Source organism: Ostrea edulis, chromosome 9, assembly GCF_947568905.1.
Source record: "Ostrea edulis chromosome 9, xbOstEdul1.1, whole genome shotgun sequence".
Lineage (NCBI taxonomy): Eukaryota > Metazoa > Mollusca > Bivalvia > Ostreida > Ostreidae > Ostrea > Ostrea edulis.
The window spans coordinates 66,875,134-66,897,692 of NC_079172.1; the positions used below are offsets into that span (position 1 = coordinate 66,875,134).

Below are 22,559 nucleotides of genomic sequence, written 5' to 3' on the forward strand. Positions count from 1 at the left end.
ACTGACCACGACAGCAGCTTTGTCCGTCAGGAAGAGGTTGGTGTCATGGTTCAGGTGCTGGACACTGCGGACAAAGTCTATCACCTGGCTCCTCAAGGTAGGCTAAAATTACACACAACATCATCATTAATGAAAGAGGGATAAAGCAGCCAAACTACACAACATTTCTCCTCATCCTCTAAACTGAACATTTCTCCTCATCCTCTAAACTGAACATTTGTTCTTATCCTCTAAACTGAACATTTGTTCATATCCCTTAACATTGACATTTCTCCTCATCCTCTAAACTGAACATTTGTTCTTATCCTCTAAACTGAACATTTGTTCTTATTCCTTAACAATGATATTTCTTCACTTTCCTTAACATTGATATTTCTTCATATCCCTTAACATTGATATTTCTCCTCATCCTCTAAACTGAACATTTGTTCTTATCCCTTAACAATGATATTTCTTCATATCCCTTAACATTGATATTTCTTCATATCCCTTAACATTGATATTTCTCCTCATCCTCTAAACTGAACATTTGTTCTTATTCCTTAACAATGATATTTCTTCATATCTCTTAACATTGATATTTCGTCATATCCCTTAACATCGACATTTCTTCATATCCCTTAACATTGATATTTCTTCAAATCCCTTAACATTGATATTTCTTCATATCCCTTAACATTGATATTTCTTCATATCTCTTAACATTGATATTTCTTCATATCTCTTAACATTGACATTTCTTCATATCCCTTAACATTGACATTTCTTCATATCCCTTAACATTGATATTTCTTCATATCCCTTAACTTAAATATTTCTTCATATCCCTTATCATTGATATTTCTTCATATCCCTTAACATTGATATTTCTTCATATCCCTTAACATTGATATTTCTTCATATCCCTTAACTTAAATATTTCTTCATATCCCTTAACATTGATAATTCTTCATATCCATTGAAATTAATATTGTTTCCCATCCCTTAATGTTAAAAATTTATTCTTGCCCCAATAACTATCATTGTTAAATGAATTTTTTTAAATCCTACATCTTTAGTCATGGCAAAAGAAAGTGCAATGAAAGACACATGACTGGTGGTGTTCACCTGCCAGAACTATGCAATGAACAAATGCTCTACAAATAATGTGCATGTTATAAGTGTGGACTCAGTATCGCAGTTCACCCTATACAGATACTGAGTTTATCCTTTACTGATGCCAAGTGAGGTATCATTATACAAGACAAACTCAAATATCAACCACTGTTGTCATTCAGAAATCATGACTTACATAAAAACTACAAAACTGACATGTTAGAAAGGTCCCTGCAAGGGTGCATGATGGATGGATGTACAGATTAAAATCTTCCCAAGAAAACTAATTTATTGCACATCATAGAAAGTGTTGCTAACACAGATGGACAGAAATCTGAAAATCAAAATGGGTCTTCCTCTGCCTAATCCGAGTATTACATATAAAATTTATGAAAATATTCTCATATAATCTCAAAGTTACTGTGTGCAATAAAAAGTGCAATTATCATATTACTATTTAAAAATGCTAAGTCCCATAACTCCAAATCCTAATAAACCTGAAAATTGAAAGGGGCCTTCCTCTTCTTAATTCGAGCATTACCTTTAGATTCTATGAAAATCTTCTCAAGTTAATGCATGTCATGTCATAGAAAGTGCTATTATCTTATTACTGATTTAAAAAAAATTGTAAGTCTCATAATGCTGCAATGATAAAGCTGAAAAATCTGAAAATCAAAGGAGTCTTCCTCCGCTTAATCCAAGTACTATGTATAAAATTTATGGAAATATAGAAAAAACCATGCATTTATATGCTTATCTGACTGCAACCACATCGACTCTCCAGTTCCCCTCCCCTCCACTAAGTCCAATATAGACTCAGGGATTGCAAACTGAGATAAGTTCAGTTATGACCTAATAGTTTACAATGAGTATACTGTATATATAGCAAAATTACGAGACTGCAAACAAAGCTGATTAATCTCAGTTTCATACTCCCAGAGCTTGGACACACGTTTTGTTTTTTTTGGTGCTGCAACACATATTTCCAAAACATGGTACATATTTGTACATGTAACCAATTCATGAACTTTTATAGATTGTTGATCAAGTGCAGGATATCATTCACATTGTAGAGCCATAAAAAATGAGGTCATAGTGACCTACTTTAGAGTAAGGACATACCGCTTCCCAAGACGCCAGGTCATTCTAGGCCTTACAGTGTAAGGCATGACATAAACAAACACAAAAACAAACTTAACCAACAGATTTGAAATGCCATATCACAAAATAAAACAACAAAATAAAAATCCCAAAGTATAATAAATAAAATACATGATTGCATGAAAGTCATAAACAAAACAAATCTCCAACTGCTGTGTAAAAGTGACTCATGTCCTATGTAACACTTCTATCCAGTTATCTATGTCAAATCTTTTATAAGCCATGGTGTACCACAGACCAATTGAGTCTTTTATATAAGCCATGGTGTACCATAGACCAATCGAGTCTTTTATAAGCCATGGTGTACCACAGACCAATCGAGTCTTTTATATAAGCCATGGTGTACCATAGACCAATCGAGTCTTTTATAAGCCATGGTGTACCATAGAACAATCGAGTCTTTTATATAAGCCATGGTGTACCATAGACCAATCGAGTCTTTCATATAAGCCATGGTATACCATAGACCAATCGAGTCTTTTATATAAGCCATGGTGTACCATAGAACAATCGAGTCACAACAAAGTGGTATAGTCCGGAGATTGCTAATCAATTCCCTTTCATTACGCAACTTTTCATATAGCAAACCCCCCCTTTTTTTAATGCAATCTCCCATGACTTGTGTAAAAGCTGGACAAGGAAATGTTATTGTGCATAGAAGAGATTAAGAAGGTTCTGAAACAAACAGTATATATCACTTGTCAAATAATAAGAAACCAATTTTGTATATATCTACATGTATACTCAACTTTATTTCAAAATGTTGTTCAGACAAATTACATTCAGAAATCTGACTCTGAGAAGCTTTGTTTTTGCAGATAATGATGGTTTTATGCATAAAATTACACATATTTTCCCCCCACATTTTTCTTAAGATACTGTAAAGTTTTGTGAATTGTGCGTACCATATTTGGAGAAAAAAAATTCCTTTAAAAAAAAAAACCATAGTCTTTAGATATTGTGCAGATCCGAAAATTGATAAAATCAGTTCACAAGTAAAATATCCAGATATATCATGTTTCAAAAACAACGGTAGACAAAAGGGGGGATCCTTTTAGTCCAATGGATTGTGTGGACTCCCACTTTTTAGGTTAGAATTCCCGATTTAAAAAATATATACAATAGACAGAACTTTGTTTATTTGTAAGTTGTTTTACATTCACTATTGTAGAGATTAGCTTTAAATGAAGTGCAACATAATCATGGCACTTAGGGCCGTAAAATTAACGTTCTTTATCATGCCAATGTTTACAACAATACAGGATCTCTGTTGTCAAGGTCAATATCCAAAACACTCATCACTTTCACTTCCATGTCAAGGTCAATATCCAAAACACCCGTCACTTTAACTTCCATGTCAATATCCAACACATCCCTCACTTTCACTTCCATATCTAAAACACCCGTCACTTTTACTTTCAATGTTGGGACACCACCTGCGTTTAACATTTTTTTGTTTGACGTAGTGCTGAGATAAAGAATCAAACTTGGAGAGATAAAGAATCAAACCTGGATCTCTTGGTTGCAAAGTGAGAATTTCCAGTTTGTGAGGCAAGCTCATTCCAGCTTGTGAGACGAGCTCATTCCCAGCTTATGAGACAAGCTCATTCCCAGCTTATGAGACAAGATCTTTTCCAGCTTGTGAGGCAAGCTCATTCCCAGCTTGTGAGACAAGTTCATTCCCAGCTTATGAGACATGCTCTTTCCCAGCTTGTGAGGCAAACTCATTCCCAGCTTGTGAGACAAGCTCATTCCCAGCTTATGAGACAAGCTCTTCGCTCATTCCCAGCTTGTGAGGTGAGCTTATTCTTTGCTTGTGAGGCCAGCTCATTCCCAGCTTGTGAGGCGAGCTCCCTCTCTACTAGGCCACCTCGACTGGTGTTCACTAGAAAATGTGCTTACAAAATCATACTTTTTCAGGAAAGGAAACTTCATTGCAGATTTCTAGATAACCTGGTTTAAATTTTATGACATATACCCCCCCCCCCCTTTCAGTAAAAAAAATTTCTCAAATGCATAAGATAACATTGACCTTTATGAATGACCTTGAGAACCATCACAAATTTAACTTCCTCCAACCAAGTGCATACTTTGCCGAATATAAAACATTTTCTAAAAAAGATTTTTGTGAGAAAGGAGTGCGTATTGTATACCACTATAGGCTTTTTGACTTGTTTTTATTTCAGGTGAAGTTTGACTATAAGTTCATCATACTGCAATATTATTTGACTCGTAAACATAGATGCCTTTTCTCTTTGTTCACTGTTATTTTACATATTTTTAAAAGCGAAATTCAATCCTCAGAAAATTACTGCAGGAACACAAAATTGTAGAAAAGGTGATATTTTTATCTGTGATAATCAAATTATCATTAAACAGCCACATATTTGACCTGCATACTTCTCATTTTTACACTGCCATTACATGATATTAACAGATGTTTACACCATGTCTTGCCACATGCTAAAATAAATCAAGCAAAGTTGGAAAATGACTTGCTACTAAAAAGTTAAGTTTCCTGTAAGGTTTATGAATATCATCTAATGAAAACTTGGAACAACTTTAATTACAAGAGGCCCATGATATTATGAAACACCATTAAAATATGTACAATGCATAAACGCTTGGTCATATTATTCGCTGTATATCATACACACAAAATGCATTTTCTCCCCAGCTCTTCATGACCAAAAAGGGTGTGTATATTAAACACAAATGCATATTATATTTAGCATTTTACAGTATTTATTTTTTTCAAAAATGGTATAATACATGTATATGCAAGATTTAGTCATTTCTGAAAATTATATAATCCTCAAAATGGCCAACCAAGCCATAGGAAATTTAAATGATTAAGATGACTTGAGATAATTGTACATGCAGTTTTAATGCTAAATGATTAAATTTCTTTAAAAAAAACCCTGAAATATTCTCTGAATCATATGAATGGAATATGTTAAATACCTAAAAATGATAACTTTCTGTTTAATTTCAAAACCTCAGGACTATACTACCTAAAAAGCTGTACAGTGATATTCAGATAAATGAAGATCCATTTAATCACTGTTTCAAGCTAATGTAAATACATTGGTGAGAAAAACTAGAGAACACAGCACACTAATAACTGTTTAATTTGAAGGCTTACTTTTGCTTTTGATTTGAATTTGATTGGTCTGTGATGAAGCTAAAACAGAAAGTTTGAAGGAAAAAGAAATCAAATGCTAAAAAAAAAAACCAAACTAAAGCTGGAGAACTGAAAAACAGAGGAGGTAAGTATATGCTATATATCAAATGACATGACAACAATTAGGGGACATGACAACAATTAGGGGACATGACAACAATTAGGGCACCTGGTATGATTCCACTTCACCAGAGTCCATCTAAGGCAAGAACCAAAACAGGTAAATAATCATAGAATCAAATGTGCCACTAGTCACAGACATCACCAATTATACAGAAAACTGGGTCATTTAATCAAGCAACAATATTTGTCATAGAGATCAATACTTTCATGCATACTGTGTAACAGCAACTTTATGCCTCACATTATATTTTTGGTCTAGATGCATTGAAGGAAAATGTCATCAACATTTCATTATACTATAAGGCAATGGGTAAATTTACAATTCCAAGTGAAGATGAGAAATGGGTGAAAATAAAGTGAGGGTAAAACTTTCACAATATGTAGCAAGACTGTCAATTCTATAAACACTGGTTGTACAGAAGTCTTTTACCTCAGCCAACTTTCCTGCTGGAAACAAACGGTCCATGTACTCAGAGGCTTGAGTGGCAAGGGGGAATAACTCCTGCTCCACAGCGCTGTAGTTCAAGGAAGCTATCTTCACACTACAATATAGATTTATAGCTAAAACAACTTGATCCCTTATCTTCTTAAAAAAAAATATTATTCCATTCTTTTGAAAACATCAAAGGCTAAAACTCTTAAGTTACTTATTATATAATTGGGTTACGGTAAACATCTTTGAAAAGACACCAGTGTATGAAAAAACACAGTAAAACTAATACAATCCACCATTCAACTCATTTGTTGAAATGGAAAGTACGATGATCTTATATTTCTTCAGTAAGCCTTATATGTATCACTCAAAGTTCATAAATAAATGAACCACATGAGGATCATAAGTAAAACTTATCACTGATAATCAGAAGTAAAACTTACCACTGATGATCAAAAGAAAACTTACCTCTGATGATCACATGTAAAACTTACCACTGATGATCAGAAGAAAACTTACCACTGATAATCAAAAGAAAACTTACCTCTGATGATCACATGTAAAACTTACCACTGATGATCAGAAGTAAAACTTACCACTGATGATAACATGTAAAACTTAACACTGATGATCAGAAGAAAACTTACCACTGATAATCAAAAGAAAACTTACCTCTGATGATCACATGTAAAACTTATCACTGATAATCAGAAGTAAAACTGACCACTGATGATCACAAGTAAAACTTACCACTGATAATCATAATACTTATCACTGATGATCAGAAGTAAAACTTACCACCAATGATCATACGAAAGACTAATTTTCGATAATCACTCATAAAGACTTGTAACTCGATGACTAACCAAAACTTACCACTCGAAGCTGAACTTACCACTTGATGAAGCTGAACTTACCACTTGATGACTATAAGCTGAACTTACCACTTGATGGAGCTGAACTTACCACTTGATGACTAAAAACTGAACTTACCACTTGATAGAGCTGAACTTAACCACTTGATGACTATACACTGAACTTACCACTTGATGAGTGCTGATGCCACCTCCACAAAGTTTTGTAAAACTAGGGATTCTTCCTCAGAGAGTGACGTCGGTTGGGGACTGACAGATCGCTCAATCTCCTTTTGTTTCTCTGACCACGACTTCAGTGTATTCTCAAACACCTAAAGCATTTCCCAAACAATTTAAATCCTGGTCTAAATCTTCAGTAATCATGCTTAATGAAGTTGTTTTCTATCCTCAGTATGAGATAAACAATGACAAAGAACCTACTCTGTCCCTGGTCAACATCTGAGCCCGGTTTTTGTGGACGATGTGTATGTACCCTGGAGGCTGCATCCACGCCTCTCCGTCCACCTGGGCCGGCACCGACTCATCACCCATGATGGTGATCTTTACACGGCGACACTACAAAATATCATTTACTTCATAACAAACAATATTCATTCATTACATTGATGGGGATTGGGCAGCAGGCTCAGCCTAAATGAGCCTTCTACCCCATCATTCGCTTCATTCATAAAAAGTGGCCATATAGACAACTAATAAACAAAACGATATCAATATCCTCTCCTGAAATCGCTATCCTGTTCATGATAAATGAAATGCTCATGGACTGAGTCATAATGTTTACCAGAATTGCATCACTCTTACAGAGCGTTAGACCATAACTCCAACCTTTGGAGACCTGACAAATCTTTACCATACGATATTCATTTTAGTCTACAGAAAGAGAAATGGGAGACTCTGCATTACCTGTGCTATTCTGTGGTGCTGGATGTCTATCACACGAGACATGGCCATCTGCACACTACCAAATACAGCCACCACCTCCAAAATCTTGTCATCAAAGCTGGGGGCTTGAAATGTCTGCATAGAAGATCAACTCAAAATGCAACTGAGAAGTGGAGCGGAAAAGATGTAATAAATCTAATACATGATATTTCATATGCAATAAATGTATACCAATATGAAATAAGCTATTTTAGCATGTAGTGAATTACATGATGCAATCCCAAAACCTTTTTTCTGAGTAACATTGACATCACAGAAGGCACACATTTGTACTTTATATTTATCTTTCCTCTCACACATCACATAGCTGGATTTTTCTGCCGAGTGCTAATTTTTGCAAAATTCTGTAGTAGTATCTTCATCATAAAAAATTCAGTCACAGAAAATATGGAAAAAAGTTCCACTAAAAATCCTTATGTGAGGCCTCTCTACTAAGGCAGAATTTAAATGTTTTACACATCATTGCCTCATACAAATGATATAATATTGTGACCAACCCACAAGGAGACTAATCCACAAGTGCCCCTATTTTGCAGAAAAGTACATGCCTTTAGTTTTCAAAAAGCACATGGAATAGGCATAGTAACCTAGGAAATGTTTGAGTGTTTAGAGGACAAGAACCAGTAGTGTTTATGAAATGTTTACATGTGCTTTGCTTGCCACAAGCTCTAGTGTTTATGTGTTTTGTGGATATTATTAACATACACTGTAGTGTCATTCCCAACTCTCGATGAATAAATGTACATACTTTAGAAATAAACTGCAAAAATTTGGTTCCCTCAAAAATAAAGTTATACAGCATTACCAAGAATGAAAACTGAAAAATCAGGTCATCAAGACAATTATAAATCATTATCAAGTTAATTATGTTGAATGTCTTCCATATATTTCTCAGCTTAGTCCAGTCCATTTACAACCATAACTTATATAGCTTAGTCCACAGTCCATTCACAACAATAACTTACATCATCTTCCTTTTTTCCACCCCAAAAGTTTGCTCCTCCCATGTAGCTGTGCAAGACAAAAACAAATGATTTGAAAGAATCACAGGAAAAAAATCTTATGAGACAGACTTTGCCGTTGAGATGAGACAGACTTTGCCGTTGAGATGAGACAGAGTTTATCGTTGAGACAGAATTTGTAGTTGAGAGCAGTCTACCTACCTTGGAATATTGAGGATAACGATCCCCTGCAGACTGGGTAATGGAATACGTTGTCCGTCACATTCTAACTGAACTCGCTGATCCAGATTCTTAAATGACCTTTGAACCAGCTCTTTCCCCCCTAACACACCATACCACATAAAGTTCTTTGTTCGACTCCTAAAAGTGGCAAATATTCAATTTGAAATGTCCCTGAAGATTAACATAGCAATGTATCTGGCATCTTTCAACTTCAAGCATCAGTTCCACTTCCTGTTTCTACATACCTGCATTTCTCTGGGTGTTCTTCTCTTTTGTTCTGAAAATCTAACGTGATCTTGGCATCCAACCCAATCCCAAAATAATTGTTCATTACACAACGTTCCGTATATTCAGATCTGTAACACACAAACACTCTATTAGTTTCATTTGGAGTAATCAATTTATAATTCATATCAAAGAACCTGCAAGAGAACTTAGTTCTCAGTGATTAACAATGTAAATCAATTACATACACACAGTACTTTATTGTTTTATAATTTCTCATTGACTATCGAGTTTTGATGTTTTGCGGGGTGTTACCAGTTTATGAAATTCACTGATTTTTTTCTAATAAAGAAACAATACAAATGTAGAGTAGCAATCAGCGGAATCAACAAAAGTATCAAATTTCCCTACATCTTTAATCATGATGCATTTTCTTATTATTTCAAACGCAAGAAAGTGAAAATCATCAACTTTCAATTACTATTAATATTTTAATTTTTTTTAATAAAATTCACAGAGCCTATGTGAACCTTGTCCTTTAATGCCAATAAAATTGATGAAACCTCAGCAAATTTAACATAAAGAAAATTTACAGCACATGGAAACATTTGACCTCTGTGTACATTTGACCTCTATGTATACATACGCTGGAATGTCGTCCTCCACCAGTGGAGAGGCTGCAGCACATAGGGCATCAGCATTAGCCAGCAGAACTTTACTGATAAAACTCCCTCCAGCCAGCTTACCCGCGATGTTACTGTTTAAACCTATCAATACAAACACACATTCATTGTGAGGTATATATTGCTATAGGGGAGACAATTTAGGCCTTTCCTAGTAATAAGAGCTAATGTTATAGGGGAGACAATTTAGGCCTCTCCCAGTAATAAGATCTGTGCTATGCATTATACATCAGAATCCCCCGCTGCAGTATTTGGTTATGTAGTTACCTGGTAGGACGGTATGGAAGGGAACTCCAAACAATGGTGCACTTTGTTCCTTCGATGGACTTTTGTCTCGTCCGAGTATGGACCCTGCACTGGCTGTTTTATTGAGCATGCTCATACTACTAATTCTCCGGGAAGCTCCGGAATCCAGCTCCTTCACATTCAGATTGGAATCCATGTTTACTGTGGCAGCATTGGGAAAACAATGTTGCTTTACTAAATCACAAAAATAGTGGATTCATATGCTGTATGAAGTTATATAAATAGCATGCCAGCGTTCAAGGGAGATAATACTCATCTGACATTGCCAGACAAGATGGGAAAACATTCCACACCTTTAGAATGATAACAATTGTAGATAATCAGGGCCGTCTTTATACGGTGCCATCACCTGATTGGGACGCACCATTTTATTGAACACCTACCAATGCTCCTCGGACTAGATAGAGGAGTTTTCGGAGCTGCCTCCAGAGTGAATATGGAAAATGTGGGGGCGGACCGAGAGGTTTCCGAGTCAGCCTGTAGACCGCGCCGTGAAGCGGATTGTGTTACGTCCAGTAATTCGGAGCTGTCGGCTTTATACAGCGGAGACTCCTTCAGCCTTTCTAACTGTTCCTTGGTTTGTGCATTTTGTTCATCAACAGCTGTCAAAACATGGATTAACACAATGCTCAACAGCTCAATTCATTTGAAAACATTTCATATTTACAAGATTTACCTAGTTTAATGAGTAATTTGTTTCATGGACAAGTAATGTTTGACGGACTTACTGAAGATTCTTTATAATTTGCTAATTCTTAATTTGGTTAAACGTAAAATCATAAGTGTTTTACTTTGAGACTTAAATTCATACAAGTTTATAAGTAACAAGCATTCTGAGAGTATTGCATAGCAATACATAGTCCCCTACCGGAGGCAAAAAGTATTGGACCGCAACAATATTCGAAGTTTATTATGAGACCAAGGTTATGGTAAAAGGGAAGATTGGGAAACCAAGATAGGAATATTAATGGTTGGAAATCAACTACTATTCAGGTACAAAAAAATCAACAGCCCAAGACGAAATTTGAACTTGATCTGTAACTTGTTATTGCAAGGTGATGTAACAAATATCAAATGAATATTTGCAAGCACAACAAAAAAAAGTCCAGAAAACTAAATAATTCATGCTATTTTTCTAGGTCCAAGGGCCATAACTTGGTGAACAATCAACGGACCAGGACAAAACTTGATCTGTAACTTGTTATGGCAAAGCAATGTACCAAATATGAAATGAATATCTGCAAGAACATTAAAAAAAAGTCCAGAAAACTGATTTTGCTGGACTGATGGACAGAAAGACGGATGAAGCGCAAACCTAAAGCCCCCTTCGACTTCGTCGGTAGGGGACTAATAACAAGTGGGTGTGGCTTGACGTGAACATGAATATTAATTATTACCTACATGAAATGAGAAATCTATGGTATATCATGTTGAAGTAACAACACAAAACAAATTGTTGTGGCCATGAAAACTGATCCATCAAATCAAACATTGTGATGATTTCCAAGAAAGATTTGCTAACATAACATTTGAATTTTGAACTCGACCTCTTCAGAGGGACTAATAACAAGTGGGTGTGGCTTGACGTGAACATGAATATTAATTATTACCTACATGAAATGAGAAATCTATGGTATATCATGTTGAAGTAACAACACAAAACAAATTGTTGTGGCCATGAAAACTGATCCATCAAATCAAACATTGTGATGATTTCCGAGAAAGATTTGCTAACATAACATTTGAATTTTGAACTCGACCTCTTCAGAGACAGAGGAGAGCTTTCTTACCTCTCTCGGTGTGTTCTATGATTTGGCGAATTGCTTTTTTCAGACTGTTCGCTCTGGACATTAGGGCATCTCTAGGTTTGAATATGGCCTAAAAATTAAAACAAACAACAACATAAAACCCATACCCAAGTGTTTGTCTCTAAATATACTCTCCTTTGTACCTGGGTAACTAGCAAAGAAGCCAAAATAAATAATCCATGTAGTCCATGGGCCTCTTATGTTAGTAGTTCATATAATAATTTCATTGCGAGTCAGAAATTACAGAATTCAACGAGGCTCAATTTCTGTTTAAAAAGTGTTTAAGAAAGGATTTTTGCGTATTTAAAAGTATTTTTCAAAATATAATTTAGCTACTGCTTAAAATTGAGAGGAGTTCTGGGAGCATGGTTTTTGTAGAAACATTGTTTTTCAGCCATCAATTGGCTTCCAGGATAAAAATGGAAATTCCAAAACCTTATTGCACATCTACAGTACTCCAGCATGCTAAAAGTTCACAGCAAGATACTTTTGACTTGGTGCCGCGTAATTCTGAGATTTATAAGGAACGTTAAACAAGGCTCTAACTTGTTGGAGTAACATCTACAGGATACCATCAATCATATTCCCAAAGATGGTTTGGCTACTGCATAAAATGTAAAATGAGTTCTTAGAAAATGGCTTCTGTGGAAAGACGTTATTCAGCCCACATTTGGTTTTCCGAATGAATATTCTGAAACTTTAATGCACATCTACAGGATGTTTTGGCTAAGGGGTAAAATGTAAGAGAAGTTCTGGGAAAACATTTTTGAAACCTCGCGACTCACCTTGCAGATGAAAATGAAAATTCTGAAACTTCATTGCAAATCTACAGAACACCAACGATTATATACCAAGTGATGATTTGGCTACTGTGTAAAATGTAAAACCAAGTTTTAGTAGAAAAAACATTATTCTTAGAACCCCCCCCCCCCCATCCCCCATTAATTGGCCCCAAGGATGAAAATGAAAATACTGAAACCTTATTGTACATCTACAGGTCACCACCAAATAACATCCCAAAAAATGTGAGTTCTGAAATCAGGTGTTTGTAGAAAAACATCTTATCTTGGCCCCCAATTGACTATGTGGATGAAAATGAAAATACTGAAACCTTATTGTACGTCTACAAGACACCACCTATCATATTCCAAAACATGAACTGGCTACTGTTTAAAAACATAAGAGGAGTTTAAGGAAGGAGTGACAGACGGATGGACGGACTGGGATAATAATATATCCAAACTTTCTATAGAAAGTGCGAACATAATAAAAAGCATGGGATAAGAAATTGAGAGGAACAAAAATTATTATACAGCACATTTTCAATCAATATTCTGACCAAGTATAAAATCTAACCTTATGTAAATATTTCGACATATCAAACATTGAAATATTACATGGATCATACTGCAACAAATTCTAAAATACTGGCACAGGGACAGTATAAGATTACTCACAGATTTAGTTTTGGTGGGAGTTGTAATGACCCCAGGGACAGTATAAAACTACTCATAGATTTAGTTCTGGTTGGGGTGGTAATGACCCCAGGGACAGTAGGAGTCTACTTAAAGATTTAGTTTTGGTGAGAGTTGTAATGACCCCTGGGACAGTAGGAGACTACTCACAGATTTAGTTTTGGTGGGGGCGGTAATGACCCCTGGGACAGTAGGAGACTATTTACAGATTTAGTTTTGGTGGGGGCGGTAATGACCCCTGGGACAGTAGGAGAATACTTACAGATTTAGTCTTGGTGGGGGTGGTAATGACCCCTGGGACAGTTGGAAAATACTCACAGATTTAGTTTTGGTGGGGGCGGTAATGACCCCTGGGACAGTAGGAGACTACTTACAGATTTAGTTTTGGTGGGAGCAGTAATGACCCCAGGGACAGTAGGAGAATACTTACGGATTTAGTTTTGGTGGGGGCGGTAATGACCCCCGGGACAGTAGGAGACTACTTACAGATTTAGTTTTGGTGGGGGCAGTAATGACCCCCGGGACAGTAGGAGAATACTTACGGATTTAGTTTTGGTGGGAGCGGTAATGACCCCTGGGACAGTAGGAGAATACTTACGGATTTAGTTTTGGTGGGAGCGGTAATGACCCCTGGGACAGTAGGAGAATACTTACGGATTTAGTTTTGGTGGGAGCGGTAATGACCCCTGGGACAGTAGGAGAATACTTACGGATTTAGTTTTGGTGGGGGCGGTAATGACCCCCGGGACGGTGTCTCTGTCTTGATTGCTTGAATCTTGTTCTGAAGAGGATGGAGATCTTGCTGATTCCTGAAATTGAAATTCAGTAAAACCAGTTTTATATACACTAAAATTAGTACATATTTAAATTTAACACAATGTTTCACAAGTACCATACACTATTTTCTACTATACCTGAGATGGAGAAGATATCTTAACTTCTTTATTTTGACTACTTGAGATGGAGAAAAGATTCATTTTGTTTACCTGAGACTGAAATTGGGGATAACTTCCCTTTGTTTATCTGAGACGGAGAAGAGATTTGAACTTCTTCATTGACTTTACCCGAGATGGAGAAGAGGCTTCATTGATTTTACCTGAGATGGAGAAGAGGCCTGAGTGACTTTACTCGAGATGGAGAAGAGGCCTGAGTGACTTTACCCGAGATGGAGAAGAGGCCTGAGTGACTTTACCTGAGATGAAGAAGAGGCCTGAGTGACTTTAGCCGAGATGGAGAAGAGGTCTGAGTGACTTTACCTGAGATGGAGAAGAGGCTTCATTGACTTTAACTGAGATGGAGAAGAGGCCTGAGTGACTTTACCCGAGATGGAGAAGAGGCCTGAGTGACTTTACCTGAGATGGAGAAGAGGCCTGAGTGACTTTACTCGAGATGGAGAAGAGGCCTGAGTGACTTTACCTGAGATGGAGAAGAGGCCTGAGTGACTTTACCTGAGATGGAGAAGAGGCCTGAGTGACTTTACCTGAGATGGAGAAGAGGCCTGAGTGACTTTACCTGAGATGGAGAAGAGGCTTGAGCTTCTTCGTTAAGGGTTCCCAGTAAACTCTCCAACTTCTCATTCAATACATTACACTGTCAAAATTAAACATTCACTCTAAATCACCATTAACATAATTCTAAATCCCTATCAGCATAGTTCTAAATCCCTATCAGCATAAAGGATAGATATATCATCATATTAATATGTTGGTGCAAACATATTACACCTATATTACTGAACCCTATCCAGTTGAAAATTTTTGTGTCGATTCAAATCTTGAAATGGTTTAGCAGGGACTATATTTCGTGATGGAAGGATTGATTGATCAAAAAGTTCTAAATTTGCGTGATATAACAGTTTATGTTTTATTCAATATATCTTCTATTTTCATACTCCAATACATGTATTTCAGTCTTATAATTTATGATTAAAGTAGTTGCGACATGGAACTAGTTCAACTGTTGTTATTTATCAATTTGGTTGATAGATTTTACCAAACAGAACACAAATTTAAAAAAAAAAAATTGAATCAATTTACTCAAAATTTTGTATACAAACGAAGAATTTTCGCCAATACCGTATTTTGCCGAATATAATACGCACTTTTTTAGGAGAATATTTTTGTGCCAGAAAGGGGTGCGTATTATATACCACAATAGGTTTTTGACCTTTTTTCCCAGATGAAACTCGGCGATTAAGTAGTGTAATATTTCACTCAAAGTCCAAGGCTTCGGATACTGTACGCCTTTTCACGTTCATCTATTTATTAACTAGAAAATTCGACCTCAAGAAAATTACTACAGAAACGTAAAATTGCAGAAAATGTAATATATATACTTACAATATCTAAATAATTCAATTATCATGAAACAAACAGCCAATCAAATTGCATTGGATCTGACTATTCATTACATCGCATGCCGCCATTATTGAAAGCATGTGTACACAATAATGCCTTGTCACGTGCTAAAATTGTTGGAAAATAATTTTGTCACTTGCTAAAAGTTGGTTTACTGTAAGTTTTATGAATAGGCCTAATTTTTAATGAAATATTAATTTGAATCTTTGAAATAACTATTCTTGCGTAAAAGCGTGTGTTTTACGAAGCCATTGTTGTATACACTGTGCTTTTGTTAGATACCCCCTTGAGTCCATGATAAGAAGAGATTTCTAGCCCTTTACCTTTAAAGCTATGTCAGAGTCCTTTTGACCCTCCTTCTCATGTGCCTCTCCCACTTTGGCGACGAAATCTTTCACAGTCTGACACAACACCCTACAAAAAGGAGTTAATATGATTATGTTAATTTATCTAATCCCTCTGTAGGGATAGATTACAACACCCTACAAAAAGGAGTTCACATGATTACATTAACTCATCTAATCCCTTGTTAAGGGATTATTAGATTGATTACTTTATCTAATTCCTGTCTGTGATAAATCAGATTGATTACTTTATCTAATTCCTCTGTCTTAGATGCAGAACTGTAGCTCTCTGAAAAATATTTTGACGGATCACCCCTAATAAAAACCTTCGATTTACGGTGCACAAAAAGCTGCGCACGGTTGAGGCCTGATATCATTGTATTCTTGTGTCGCTGTCTCATAAATTTAATATCACCCGAAAACTCCCAGCTTCAAATATTTTGTTTGTTGACGTAGCCATGTTGGGTAGCCGGGTCAATTCGAACCATGTTGTTGTTGGTATATGGTCATAAAATTCATTATAAGTTATATGTTTGCTCTTCATTTATTATCAACACAAATATTTTATAGAAATTAAAAAATATAGTTTTTCTAAAGGTAAAATAAACTTTTGATTAATGAAAATGCTACAAAAGTCTTTAACACTCGTGTGACAGGGATGGAGACCGGACCAGATTAATGGAAGCCGTATTGCCGTGAGTTTAGCTATTTGAATAATTATTATTTAAAGGAACTGGGATGGCATAATATTTGAAATATTTACTAAAATATTTGTGGGGATATTAATTCACATCTAGATGTTATTGTGCAAGTATGGAAATGAACAGGGGTTCGAATTAACCAGCTACCTAACACAAGTATAGTAGGAAAATATGTTGAGAATTTTTTTATATTAAATTTATGAGACAGCAATATCAGACCTCAACCGTGTGCAGCTTTTTGTGCGCCGTAAATCGCAACGTTTTTATGAGGGGTGGATCTGTAGCTCTCTGTTCCGTCAAAACATTTTTTCCGAGAGCTACAGTTCTGCTGCTACCTCTGTCTGTGATAAATCAGTAAGCCTTTGTACAATATACTTACTTTGCAGAAGAGATCACAACAGAATGGTCCTCGGAATGTAACATTTTGGAGAGGTGATTGGCCACAGAATCTTCATACACAGATATTGGATCAAACTGAAATAAAATTCAGATATTGGATCAAACTGAAAATAAAATTCAGATATTGGATCAAACTGAAAATAAAATTCAGTAATGTCTTAATGTTATAAAGGAAGTTCACTCCTCCTCTTGTATTGCAAGTTATAAATGTGTTAACAATTGTTCACTGCTTATCTAGTTGGTCAAATATTGTAACTAATAGACAGCGAAACATTGCACTGTAACCACCAGTGACTAGATAATGCAATAAATCATAAGCAGATTTAAAAGTGCAAAAAGGTCAATCTCATGAACATGCACAACTCCAATCTGCTCACATAGAACACTCAAGTTATTAGTAATCAGTAGATATTACCTGTTGTGAAAGTTTACGAGGGGGAGGCATTGTTCCTTCGTAAGTCCATATGCTCCATCTGTAAATTCAGAAAATCAACAATTCTTGTAACTACACTGTCAATTTCTACTTAATAAGTAAATTACAGGACGCAAAATGTTGATTTCCACTGACATGTATACTGAAGATTCCATAGTTTATGTGACTACTTTATAATATGGCAAAATGACTCGTACACGTCAAATTGCGTGAACAAGATTTCGCATGTGGTCTGTTAATCAAGAGTTCTTCTATGTATTTTAACAACAGAAAGCGAATAATTTTATTTCTCGAGTGATACCTCTCACGAAATCATGCGATAATAAATTGCTGGCGCATATCTAGGAATCTCCAGGTCCTAACACATGTATTTTCCGAGTTACTTTTTCCTGTTTCGTGTGACTGTCACTTACCTATCTAACATTTTAATCTGAGAATGTTCTAATTTTTCTAATATCACAGGCAGCTGTGTATCAGCATCAAATGTAGATCCCCAGCCCAGAACACGAGCTAGGTCATTTCCTGTTCCGAAGGGCAGCACTCCCATCTGACACTGAAAAATACAGCCAACAATGAAAGTCTAAAATAAGCTATCACCTGGCCTCGATAAACATGTACAATAAAAGTCTAAAATAAGCTATCACCCGACATCGTACATTAAAAGTTTAAAATAACCCATCACCTGACATCGTACAATAAAAGTCTAAAATCACCTATCACCTGGCATCAAAAAAACAACATGTACACTTTTCCTGGACATTTTGTGGATTTGTCAAATAACAGTTTTATTGGTATATCAATTCATGGAAAGTTTCCTTCCTTTATAATGCCTCATCAGTCACTTGATTTCGTGGTCTGACACAACCACAATAAAAATGTGTTCAATGAAAATTGATGAAAGCACAGTATGTAGTGAACATGATGCAGAAAACCAGTTCAGGGAGGTGAAGTTTGTCTATCTAGTACCAGCTCATGTTACAGAGAACCTGTTAATGGAGATCAATTTTGTACATTTCAGAGAGAACCTGCCCACAGTTTGTTATAGGGTACCTGTTTATGGAGATCAAGTTTGTCGATTTCTGAAAGGACCCAGCCCACACTTCCGTCTCCACCACACACCAGTATCCGGAACTGGTCAAACCTCTGAAACAGCCGCAGCCTGTAAATAAACAATATATGACATCAATCACTGACCCTCAGAATGCCTCATCTATTGTCCTTATAACTGTAAAAGAGGCACATGGGCTACAATCCTCACCTGAGTCACACTGGCCCTGCTGTTCTTTAGCAGCAGATTTAAGATATTTTTACTTTCTTTATTCTCACAAAATTGTTTGACCCCATGTAATGACCCTACCTTGGCCCCACAGGGTAATGACTTAAACCAAAATTTAAATCCACACACAACATAGAAATGCATAGTAACAATATTACTAGCATTGTCTTGCTGTTGTGTTTGAAAAAGGAGAGTTTTAAAAAGACTCTTTTTATTGAACAAATTTGAATCTTCATCATGTTTGGAAAATTCAGTGATTTTTCTACATTATATTATTTTTATTTTACACATCTAATTTTCTTTAACCTTCTAAAATTTTCATCTATTCTATCCAGATCATCATTCCCATAACTCTTTGTTAAGTCTTATGTATATAATTCACATCGAATGTTTATTTTTTTCAAATACGTTTTCCGTTTTTGGGGAAAATGCATGCTAAATTGGGGAAAAATTGGCAATTTTTAGGAGGGAAAAGGGCCGAAATTCGGACCCAAAATGGGCCTTAAAAAATCACTGAAATTCGACATAAGTTTCATCTTTTCTGTTCCAGTGGTTATCAAGATCTTTAAATGACCTCACCCTATTTTTTTGCCTTTTCTTGATTATCTCCCCTTGGAAGGGAAGATGACCCTTCATTAGAAGAAATTTAATTTCTTTTACCCAAGAAACTCTGTGCCAAGTTTGGTTGAAATTGGCCCAATGGTTCTGGAGGAGAAGATGACATGGTGAAAAGTTTACAATACCAACAAATATTGGTCAGAAAAGCTCACTTCAGCCTTTAGCTCAGGTGAGCTAAACACTTCTAGTGCAATGTAGGAGAATTTTGTGGTGTTCAGATCAAATAACACAACAAGTCAAGATCAGTTTAAATCATAAAACTGAACATATGTTAAAATACATGTCAATTTAGCCTAAAAAATAACTACAGAAAATATAATAAGAGTTTATGCTTCACTAAATACAAAGTATTTGCTTTGTGAAAGCACACAAATTCCCTTACATCCAATCTGCAATTGTGTTTGTAAAACAAAGCAACTTACCCTGGATGCGGTCCCCCATTCATCAAATCGAACACCTGAGCTGGATTTAAAAGTTGCTTGAACCGACGTAAAAATTTTACTCCCTGAAAGTAATACAATAAGCATATGAAATCTGCCCCGGAAGTGTATGAACTTTTGAAATTTTTGGGGGAAAAAAGAACTGTTTTAACGTGCTAATGTATAGATGCAGTGCTCGAGCTGGGCTTCGCCATTTTCGCCAATGGCGAATTATTTTCAAAAATGGCGAAAAAAAATTGAAAGTGGCGAAAATCCCTTTTTGCAATAAATTGTATTTTAAATCCTTTGTCAGTGACACATTATCGCCTGTTTGTTTATGCAGTCAAAATCTGTTTATTCAGTCAACGCGTGCGACCGGAAATCTTGCGTCGCTCCAGTGCACATAATCTCAGCGAGATTCGTCGAGGCTGGATATTTGGACTGACGCCTCTTCCGAATCTCAGACCAGTGTCACATAAAGTGATTCGGGAAATCTTGCCTGAACTTTGGCCGCTTGTTGCGATTAAAATGGGTTAAATTGAATTTCTTGTCCGCTTCAACTTTTCGCCTCAGACATCCTATTAACTCCCTATCACAATGAAACATGCATTTCTTACCTTTACAAGGTGTAAATCCCACAGTAATTCAAGTTGGCTATTTTCGAAGCCATTGCAAACGGCCACCATTTCATATTTTACCTTCTCAACACTGAAGAGTTCCGATAGTTTAGGACGCCTTCAAATAGATTAAATATTACACAGTTTTCTTTTTATTGCTTTTAATTTTTATGCTTAAATGCTTTATACAAAGTAATTGTCAACCAGTAAGTTCTGTATTTTCAATCATAGTACAAATTATCATGAAGTAGTATATCGGAACTCTTCAGTGTTGAGAAGGTAAAATATGAAATGGTGGCCGTTTGCAATGGCTTCGAAAATAGCCAACTTGAATTACTGTGGGATTTACACCTTGTAAAGGTAAGAAATGCATGTTTCATTGTGATAGGGAGTTAATAGGATGTCTGAGGCGAAAAGTTGAAGCGGACAAGAAATTCAATTTAACCCATTTTAATCGCAACAAGCGGCCGAAGTTCAGGCAAGATTTCCCGAATCACTTTATGTGACACTGGTCTGAGATTCGGAAGAGGCGTCAGTCCAAATATCCAGCCTCGACGAATCTCGCTGAGATTACAGTGCACACAGAGCTGGTCACAGCCTCAGGTAATTTATGTCTGCAAAAAAGTCGGTGATTATGTAATAATGTACATCGGACAGCTGTTTACCCTGCTGTGGTCAATTGTTTAACATTTAAAGTCTTATTCATTATCGTGTTATCATCTCCACATTAATGTCAATTCTTAACCAGAGAACCGACCGGTAATTAAATTGGCCGTATTATTGTGTATAATGTATATATGAATACATCAATTGTTTGTTTTTGCGGCCAAATTCGTTGATTACAAGATTTTGATGTGTTTGATTTTAGTTCGAAAATTTCATAAATAATTATGCAGTCGGTCACCATTGATATGGACATAACAATTTTAATAAATAATTTTCTTTGAAGTTCGGTGCGCAACAGTATAAAAATGCTAATCTCCTAAGACTATGCACCCCATTCTATTTTGACACTAAACTTGTAGCTTCTGACCCTAGTCAGTCTAAAATTAAAAAATAACTATGTTTGGCTTTACAGTCAACCCCACCTGCTCAAACATCTGATTCTGTCCAAATTGCAAAATCTTCCATACAAAAACGGAAATTTAATAGGGAATGGTTGAGATACGACTTTAAATTGGGTTTGATGTTTTGTGACATCTGCATTTCGGGCAATGTACACAATGTTTTCACTGAGGGGTGTAGCATCATGAAGTTTATATTTTTATGATTTATTATCCGAATTTTGATTTCCATAATAGAATTTATCAAACAAATCAACTTCTTATTATTTCAGAAAGAAGTGTTTAGGTATGGTAGCTGGATATGATTAAGTAATGTAGCTGATTCAAAATGCTAAAATAAGTGTAATGAATAAAATAATATATAATATGATGGAAATAATTGTAAAGCATGTGATTATTTGTGCCGCACCGCTCCCAGAAAAAGTGGCGAAAGGGAATTCTGGTCCAGTGGGAGCACTGTATAGATGGACAGTATCTTGATGTTTTTCTGTACTGAAAACTAGACAGCCACGGCCGATTTCATCTCTCTACTAAGGATGCAGTGATTGGTATTGTCCTACATTCAAATTTCCATCCGCGGAGTCTTTTATGCCCAAAACTTAACATGATCTGAATGCTGGAGGACAGGATAGGGTCAAACTCCCATATAACTTGTTAAAAGATTTTCAATCTGTAAGACTTTAATTATCTTTTTTAAAAAGTTCACAGATCCATTTGCATATTCAGTATTTTCTTCCACAGCGCGCAGACAAAATCAACAGTGGTCATACAGCAATATCTGATTACTGCTATCACAATTCTTTGATTAAAACATGAATTACATCAACTTGCATAAAT

General features: G+C 35.9%; 1 protein-coding gene across 13 annotated transcripts in view; it reads right to left on the reverse strand.

Annotated features, from left to right (window-relative positions):
- Nucleotides 1-22,559, reverse strand: part of LOC125659969 (diacylglycerol kinase delta-like) — an 80,743-nt gene that overhangs the window by 6,005 nt on the left and 52,179 nt on the right. For 6 of the 13 annotated variants that reach the window (XM_056150378.1, XM_056150370.1, XM_056150368.1 and 3 more), the window contains 21 exons: nucleotides 20,045-20,127; nucleotides 18,779-18,887; nucleotides 18,142-18,281; nucleotides 17,711-17,768; nucleotides 17,276-17,370; nucleotides 16,175-16,265; nucleotides 15,007-15,084; nucleotides 14,205-14,303; nucleotides 12,002-12,089; nucleotides 10,595-10,813; nucleotides 10,173-10,385; nucleotides 9,869-9,989; nucleotides 9,243-9,353; nucleotides 8,977-9,135; nucleotides 8,779-8,824; nucleotides 7,775-7,888; nucleotides 7,292-7,426; nucleotides 7,040-7,182; nucleotides 5,994-6,105; nucleotides 5,402-5,440; nucleotides 7-102 (listed from right to left, as the gene is read on the reverse strand). In XM_056150378.1, the coding sequence (XP_056006353.1) occupies nucleotides 7-102; nucleotides 5,402-5,440; nucleotides 5,994-6,105; nucleotides 7,040-7,182; nucleotides 7,292-7,426; nucleotides 7,775-7,888; nucleotides 8,779-8,824; nucleotides 8,977-9,135; nucleotides 9,243-9,353; nucleotides 9,869-9,989; nucleotides 10,173-10,385; nucleotides 10,595-10,813; nucleotides 12,002-12,089; nucleotides 14,205-14,303; nucleotides 15,007-15,084; nucleotides 16,175-16,265; nucleotides 17,276-17,370; nucleotides 17,711-17,768; nucleotides 18,142-18,281; nucleotides 18,779-18,887; nucleotides 20,045-20,127 (2,349 nt within the window). Of the gene's footprint in view, nucleotides 1-6; nucleotides 103-5,401; nucleotides 5,441-5,609; nucleotides 5,640-5,993; nucleotides 6,106-7,039; nucleotides 7,183-7,291; nucleotides 7,427-7,774; nucleotides 7,889-8,778; nucleotides 8,825-8,976; nucleotides 9,136-9,242; nucleotides 9,354-9,868; nucleotides 9,990-10,172; nucleotides 10,386-10,594; nucleotides 10,814-12,001; nucleotides 12,090-14,204; nucleotides 14,304-15,006; nucleotides 15,085-16,174; nucleotides 16,266-17,275; nucleotides 17,371-17,710; nucleotides 17,769-18,141; nucleotides 18,282-18,778; nucleotides 18,888-20,044; nucleotides 20,128-22,559 lie in introns of all 13 variants that reach the window. The other 7 variants (XM_056150374.1, XM_056150372.1, XM_056150375.1 and 4 more) reach the window with 5 other exon arrangements.